Consider the following 9124-nt stretch of genomic DNA (forward strand, 5'->3'; position numbering starts at 1 on the left):
AGTAGATTTCAAAGATTTTTTATAAGTTATTATAATTTTATATTTTAAAAAAAGCGTTATACTTTAAAAAAAGAGTACTTAAATTAAATATTACAGAATATTGTGTTCAAAGAAGTTTTGTAGGCCCTAATTTTTTACCCAAGCCAATCAAAAGTAAAGCCGCAAAAACTATACCTAATTAATAATTATACTTCTTAACGCGAGCGAAGCCGTGGGCAAAAGCTCATCATTAGCCTGTCCAACTATTTTTATCATTCAATCTTCGATTTTTTCAGAAGGCATTTTTTCATATTACTAGCTGACCCAGCAAACGTTGTATTGCCATATAAAGTAATAAAAATTTTGGGGTATAAAAAGTAGATGACGACCGGTTTTACACTTACCAAATATATCGTACTACAATAATCATTATGTTCGATTGCCATCTTGCAACTCTATTGCGTATCTGTGGACGGAATAGAATAATATTAAAATCGCGATACAAAAATAGTTGTAGACCGTAGAAGGGCGAAAATTTTAAGTATGTATTTTTCAGTGCTGAATCATCATGAAATAAAATAAAAAAATTGACAAAAAAATAAATATTTAGCGGTGGGTATTATCATTATTTTCTTATCATTCAGGAGTATGAAAAATAGCTGTTGGCCGATTCTCAGATCTACCTACCGATATGCACACAAAATATTATACAAATCGGTTCAGCCGTTTGAGTTTGGTAACAAACACCCGGACACGAGAATTTTTCATATGATTAGATGTGGTTTAAATTTATGCATATTCAAGTCAAGAATACTTTGTGGCAATGTAATTAATCACCAATTTTGCGGAGCCTAAGATTTGGAACGGCTCTATGAATAATATTATATTAATGACGAATGTATAGTGGTCTTGCTATTCAAATATAATAAGTACATAATAATATGATATGTAATAATATAGCCAACCTAACAACCCTATTAAAAATCATGATATTGGTAATGCATACATTGAGTCGATCAGTGGACGATACTTGACTGTACTAAAGTTTAATTATGAATGTGTGTTATTCGTAAATGGTGAGTCGTGGTCCGCTAGTCCTACCGTATCTTAATAATTCACACAAACATTTATTATCATACTAGAGGTCACCGTGACGTCAACCATAACTCGCAAGTCGTAATTCGACCATACAATGTGAGACATAATAAAATAAATATCCGGACGACCGAGTCTTGCTCGGATTTTTAAGAATGTACAAAACTTGAACCAAAAAAAACTAATAGGACATCTGGATTCGTGCCGGGGTCTTCTGCTTTTCGGATCACCCAATGTCCCATTTGAGTTATTATACAGTCTTGTGTATAGTGGCGAAATTTACCTTTGTATTCTAATGTTATTGTAGCTGTTTCTCATTAAAACTACATTAAAATTGAAACCAAGCTAGATCGATTTATCGCCCCCGAAAACCTCTCTATACTAAATTTTATAAAATCTACAAGAATTGCTCGTTTAGTAGATTTCGATGTAAGAGAGACAGAATTTTATTATCTGTAATTTATCTGCCATTTTGACTCCTGCCCGACATTTAGCTTTTAGCTTTTTAGCTTTCTGCACTTCTTCGCTATATATACTTACTGCCTTATTCATAATAAAACGCTTTTCGAAGGTATAGAGCTATATTAGTTAAGACGTGATTTAACCCTATCGAACGTTCGATAAAATTCCTTATTTATATTCGTTAGATAAATCTCCCATAACTTATACGTCTCCATAGTACACAATGTTGCCATTTCGTACAAAAAAACATTTTTTAACTAATTTAATGAGGAACTGTTAATGGAAACAGACATCTTTTTAATGTCAATGGGTTGTCAGTTGTCAAGAGTCGATGTCAAAATAATTACAAACTTCAAAAATGAAAGTTTTGAAGTCTGTTATTTGTCAATCTATGACGGATATCCAACAACTTTGAGCGGGGACCTATTTAACACACTGACTGGTCCATTGCCACTTCTGCCACTGCCCTAAAGAGAAATGCGCTCATGGATAAGCTCTCTCACCAACAACCTACACAATACCCGATGGATGAATGTCTCAAGCTGTAGACAGTCGAAAGAAGCGATACCTGCACTGTCGCCCAAAATGACACGTAGACGTATCAGCCTCAACAGACATGACATCCGTATAATGGTGGGCACCCTAACGGGTCACACATCACTAAACAAACACCTTTTCACAATCGGCGAAACGGACAGTCCTAAGTGCAGAGGCTGTCTACGAAACGGTCACTCACGTAATCCTGGAATGTGCGGGAGTGGCCAACCCACGGGCAAAAACCTTACCTAATACGAGGTTGCTCCAGGAAATCTGCGAACACCCCAGGAATGTTCTAAACTTCTACAAGGAGCTGGGCTGGTTGGAGTAAATGGCTAATACTGCACGCAAAATGGACCCATACTAGTGGTTTAATTGCGGAAACAGGAGCTCCTATACCATACCAAATAGGTACAAATAAAAACAGAATTACTTAGAAGTTGAAAACACACAACACAACACAACCACGAGAATAGAGAGCGAGTTACATTTTTTTAATAACATATTCTGATTCATAAGTCACATTTGATACAAATATTTGCTACAAATTTAATAAAATATTTAAATAATTAAGTGTAAGTCCCATGTTCCTCGTGCGTAGTTTAACATAGGTATGTAATAAGGTATGTAGGTAGGTTTATCAGTAGGTTTGTAAGTTTGACTTCTTCCTTGTTATTTGAGCCCTAATGTTTCCTGTATTTTTTATGCAGAGTATTCTTCGTTCAATATTGTATTACTATGTTTGCAGGTTTCTAATATCCAAGTTTAGTATTCTGGTTAGTTATACTGCATGTCTGGCATTCGTTATAGGTCGATAGAATACATTACATTTAAATGTTTACTTTTTTTATTTATTATTAATTATTATTGAGATATTAAAATGCTAAAAGTATCCACTGCTGTACAAAGGCCTCCCCCAAAGATCTCCACAACGATCACTGCCCTCATCCAACATATTACGGCGATCTTGACCAGATCGTCGGTCCATCTTGTGGTAGGCTTACCAACACTGCGTCTTCCATTCGAGGACTTCCAGTAGGGCAGCCACTGGCCATCTGTCCGTCGAAATATGTGCCCTGTTCACTGCCACTTTAGTTTCGCAATTATTTGGGCTATGTCCGTGACTTTGGTTCTCCTACCGATCTCCTAATTTCTGATTCGATCTCGCAGGAAAACTCCGAGCATAGCTCTCTCCATTACCCTCTAAGCAATCATGAGCTTTCTCATCAGGCCCATGGTAATCGACCACGTCTGCGTACCGTTAGTCATCACTGGCAACATACACTGGTTGAAAAACTTCGTCTTGAGACACTGTTGTTCTTTGGACGAGACGATTTTTCGGAGCTTCCCGAACGCTGCCCATCCGAGCCTGCCTGGACCTGCCTAACTGGATTGTTTGTCCAAGGTACTCGTCAACAATGTCGAGTGTACAGGTCCCAACTGTTACGGGAGTAGGTGTGGTGGGACATTTGACATGATCTTCGTCTTGTCCATGTTCATTTTGAGACCTACTCCTTGGGAAGCCTTGGGAAGGAATAGAGGATCGAGCCATTGAGCATATGGCTTGAGTCTCCCATGGTCTCAACCATGATTGCGATAACACTTGCGAAATATCATAATATGTTTCATAAAAGGAAGAAAAAATAAACTGTAATAATATAAATTATATCTTGAAAGATTAATGATGGTGTGTGACTGTCATAATTTTAGTAATCGCATCAAAGAAATACAAAGAATTATTAACTAACTATAACTTGTCCTAGTTGGAAGCCACAAACATGGTTGTCCTATGAGAAGATATCCATTGTAAATTTAATTAAGTAATTTAATTCAATTTAAATAAAACATTTGAGTAAATCAATATCATTGACGTACAGCCTGTTAAGCATTGGTGAGCGGCAAAAACAAACGATTTATAATAACAAATTATTAATGGTGTTAATTTATCTTAGCTTAAGACTTAATAATAATTCTATAAGAGTTATTTAACACACAGTTTAATTTCAAACAAATTATGATAAAAATTATTCAATACGTTGGAACGCTCTAAGGCAGACCAACTAGATATAATAGTAAGGAACGACGGGGACAAAAAGCCAATAAACAGACGCATAGAAAGTTCGCCGATCTTCTTGTATAGACCATATCCTATATAGACCAAGATTAAGTATGACCATAATCTTATATAGACCACGATTTTGTATAGTCCACGTCTTGTATAGACCACGATCTCGTATTGACCACAATGTTTTACAGACCACGATATTGTATAGTCCACCAATTTGAATGGGCCACGATCTTATATAGACCACGATATTGTACAGACTACGATCTTGTATTGACCACAATCTAGTATAGACCGCAATCTTATACAGACCACGTTATTGTACAGTCCACCAATTTGAATATACCACGATATTGTATACACTACGATCTTGCATTGACTACGATCTAGTATAGACCACAAACTTATATAGATCACGATCTAATACACAAAACGATATTGTATTGAACACCATCTATGTATAACACCAATTTGTATAGGCCACGCTCTCTTAAAGATCAAAAATCAAAAGCCAACGGTAGCAAGCGACCGGTGTGTGTTTTATGGCAAATGGCGTGCCGGCGACTCAGGATCTCCAGATTGGAAGCTTTTCCCACATTCTGAGGAAAAATAAAAATTTGGGTAAGCGAAATCTTTCGGAAATATCTTATAGAACAGATTTGGCGTGAGTTTTAAAATATTTCCGCACAAGTTTTATCAATACACAGCAGTAACTACCTACTCACAAGCCGCTCGGTTTTGTATATTATATGGGTAGCAAAATAAATGTCAGTTGCGTTATTTTATTAAAGGATCATCAATCTAAAATAGATCTTAACACTACAACAATAACATTCAAATGCATATCAAACGATGTCGCCAGTGAAACGTTACCAACATATCATTATTTAAAAGCGCTTTTGGGCACCGCACCGTCCATTAAGTTACCAAATTGTAATAATAGTTAAAGTATGAAATTGCCGTTATATTGTAATGGGTTGAATTGACATAAAAGTTTTTTCGTGTGAGACTTTTTGGACATAGTACCTATGTAGTTCTTTTTTTTTAATGTGCAACATTCGACTATCGACTTTCAGTTGTTTTTTTTTATTCAGCTTAGACAAGAAAGATGGGTACGCAAAAATTCGTCTGATTTTTGAATACGAGTTCTGACGCGGAACTAACGCGGCAGAAACAGGTCGCAATATCAATGTTGCGTTTGGAGAGGGGAATGCTAATGAACGCTCGGTGCGATTTTGTTTTGATCGCTTTCATGATAGAAACTTTGATTTGAAGAATGGACCACGTGAAAGACCACACAGGTGAATAACAATGAATTGAAAGAGATGGTGGAAGCCGATCTGATACAAACTACCCAGGAATTAGCGGCATGGCTTAATGTTTCCTTAACAATATTGACTCATTTGCGTCAAATCAATAAAATAAAAAAATATAAAAAATGCCTCGTGATTTAACTGATCTGCAGAGAGAAACGCGTGTTCAAACTTGTATTGCCTTGAAGAATCGATACAGAAACGAACGAATATTGGATCTAATTGTGATATGCGATGAAAAGGGGATTCTTTACGATAGCCATAAGCGAAGATGCAATGGCTGACCCAGGTCAAACGCCACAACAGTGTCCTAAAGCAAAGCTTACCAACAAAAAGTTAATGGTAACTGTTTGGTGGTCTCAGCATGGTGTTATTCACTATGGCTTTCTCCGATCTGGTCAAGCAATAACGGCAGATGTCTACTGTGCCAAACTCCGAACAATGATAGCAAAACTAGCAGTGAAACAGCTCCGACTCATGAATCTATCTTCACCATTATTACTCCATGATAATGTGAGACCTCATACAGCACGACAAACCGTTTTAATTCTACAGGAACTGCAATTATTCGTCACCCTCCGTATTTGCCAGACCTTGCTCCAACGGACTAAGTACAATTTTTTTCGTGATTTTGACAATTTTCTAGGTGATAAAAATTTTCTTCTCAGGAGGCAGTACAAAATGCTTTCACACAGTTTGTCGAATTTACATCGCCACAGTTCTATAACAAAGGTATAAATGACCTTCCTATTAGGTGGCAGCAATGTATAGATAATAATAGTAATTATTTTGATTAAATAAATATATTGAATTAAAAAGAAGAATTAATATTTTTCCCTAAAAATCGATGCGATTGTAATATAATAAATATTGGTAGTTATAAATTATTGGACAAAACCATAAATATTATAGAATTATATATTGATTTTATGAAAAAATAAATGCTGTGGGATCATTATCCAGAAAGGTAATAGGGGAATTAATTGTGTATGAAGAGATCGCAGCCTGGAACCGCACTAACGTCGAGGTCGTGTCCCCACTAATCATCATAAAAAAAATTAACAAAAAAAACAACTGATTACATATTTTCTTTTGGAATAGTGTTTTTGAAGTCGGTTGTTTTTTGAAAAATAAATTTGTAGCAATGTACGTAAGCGCGTTGCAATTTGATTAGAGACAGAATTTCTGCCACATCACACCCTTACTGTAAGTCGTTAAGAAGTTCCATTGATCATCATATTCGACTACGACAATTACTCGACCATAACGAGGTTACGGTAGGTGACTTAAATATCCGGATAGCATAAAAAAGATTCGTCCGAGTATCGTTAATTTGCTCCTAAGAATATAAGATTTCCATTACTTTGGCATGGATCCCATAATCAGAACTCCAAACTCTCACTACCTTTGAAGCTACCCTTTACCTTTTCTCCTTTCCAATAAAAAAAGAATCATCTAAATCGGTTGGCGATTTGAGAACCTCCTCATTTTTTGAAGTCGGTTAAAAATAATATAATAAGTAAACACACGCTCCTACCACATAAATAATAGTTGCAAAGTTTAAATATACATTATTTTGCTCATGTTTACCTACCTGTGCTAAATACGAGTATACCTTGTGTTGTAAACGCAAAGCTGATAATTGCATCAAGTTTAGCAAACAATGGACAATAAACTCGATTGGCTTGTAGTAGAAGTCTTCAGAAAATGGCGGTCTTCATTGAAATAGCTCGTAAATCGTGCCAATTCTATTTTACTGTTATTTTATATTCGGTTGGACCTTATCAATTCATGTTTTATGTTTATAAATCATTGCAAATAAGAGTTTGTTTGGTTTAAGGCAGCTGATCTCAGGATGGAGGCTCAAAACATTTGCTGGTGTGGACCTGGGCTATCATTATCAACGTCATTGAATAAGCTACGAAGGTAACCGACCCCCTGATACGTCATCACGAGGGAACTGATGCTAATAGTGGTCTAATACTAATAATACATGTTACATTCAGTCAATTAATATGTTTACTTCTATATTATTCTCTCAGGCAATATGAAACACAGTCACAGGGAGTTTCTTCGAAAATTTAGGCTTGCAATAATTCAGCGAGTATCCTCTGTTAGTTTAAAAATAATTCATTGCATCCAGACAAACATAAATCTTCTCGTGCCTCTCTGACAAGCGAAGGTTGGTAGTCAGCTTTGTTAATTTCACATTTTGTTCTTGGCGAGGCGAAATATTCTGCCGCACTCGCGATTGTTGTCGACTCTCAGATGTTGCGCAGCCAAGACTTTCTTGTGCGACCTACGCCTCTTTTCCCGGCAACTTTTCCCATCATGATGAGTTGTAGGAGGCCGTACCTCTCGTGCCTGAGCATGTTCCTAATATGCGACTTTCCTCATCTTGATGGTTTGCATGAGTACTCGTTTTTGACAACTTGTGAGTACAACTAATGGCCAACATACGTCTATATGGCCAAATTTCGAAAGCTTCTATACGTTTCCTGAGGTCTTCTTTAATAGTCCACCCCTCACATCCCAATAGAAGTATGGGCCAGATGTAACAGCGCAATAAACAAGTCCGCAAGGAAACTACTAGGACCTAGAACTAAAATAATAATTAGAACTACTTAAATACAATATGTAAATGTTACTCAAAGACGTGAGAAACTCGGTCAGATATAACGAGTGTGAGACAATCAGTTCCCACGTGATCTAACAATGACTCAGACTGTAATATCAGAGATTTAATAGATAATGTATCGTCCTGGAATCACCTCGGATGGAAGTTCATTACACACTTTGGTGGTGGAAGAAAGTTCCTTAAAAACCGCAATGTGGAGGGATAATCGACATCCAAGCGGTTATTAAGTTTGTCGCGTTTGGAGAACGAAAATTTGCGTGCGTACAAAGTACACAACATGTCAGAAGTGAACATGTTGCTAGGATAACACATAATTTCGCCCGCTATGAAAAACATTACTTTCACCGCTACCAAATTTATGTTCTCCTGGTGTCTATGTAGTAATACGTCGTGCGCATAACGTCTGAATATATTAAGGTATACTCACGCCATACATAAGACAATCTCTTCTTTAACTATGATCGCCTGGTACCAGAACACTGTATAATGCATCCTATCTTAATTTCTCCCACGTTAAATCTTATGAATTTATGTGTCAGCGTCTTTTTACTGTCTCCCTTTTTCGTTTCATCGACTTTCAAATCACAACGATGCCAAAGAAGTTTTAAGTTCAAAAACTCTTCAGAACAACCTCTGATGCAGAATAACGAATCTCATCTAATGAATCCATGCATGCATATCTTTTTTTTTATGGAATAGGAGGACAATCGAGCGTACGGGTCACCTGGTGTTAAGTGATCACCGCCGCCCACATTCTCTTGCAACACCAGAGGAATCACAAGAGCGTTGCCGGATCTATCTATATATACCTATCGTACTTGACATAAATATTGTTACAAGGAAAACCTCTTGCAATATGTAATAACATAAAACAATATTGCATTAAAACAAATGAAGCTTGATCAAAATTATCTTCAATAGTCGTAAACAAACCTATAAGCTTTGAAGAAGGAGAACTTAAATTTTGTCCCACACTTTGTCCTCTTCACTACCAACCTGGATGGTTTATGGGATGCGGAAGTAAGTTATCGTGGC

The 9124-nt window shown here is 36.6% G+C and overlaps 2 protein-coding genes across 2 annotated transcripts in view; both read right to left on the minus strand.

Annotated features, from left to right (window-relative positions):
* The window catches only part of LOC126974656 (putative fatty acyl-CoA reductase CG5065), a 467988-nt gene that overhangs the window by 262625 nt on the left and 196239 nt on the right, over positions 1-9124 (minus strand). The window lies entirely within an intron of this gene.
* Positions 1-9124, minus strand: part of LOC126974617 (putative fatty acyl-CoA reductase CG5065) — a 252713-nt gene that overhangs the window by 18190 nt on the left and 225399 nt on the right. Inside the window, exon 5 of the mRNA XM_050822124.1 lies at positions 5846-5852. Within this exon, the coding sequence (XP_050678081.1) occupies positions 5846-5852 (7 nt within the window). The remainder of the gene's footprint in view (positions 1-5845; positions 5853-9124) is intronic.

Source organism: Leptidea sinapis, chromosome 33 (genome assembly GCF_905404315.1).
Source record: "Leptidea sinapis chromosome 33, ilLepSina1.1, whole genome shotgun sequence".
Classification (NCBI taxonomy): domain Eukaryota; kingdom Metazoa; phylum Arthropoda; class Insecta; order Lepidoptera; family Pieridae; genus Leptidea; species Leptidea sinapis.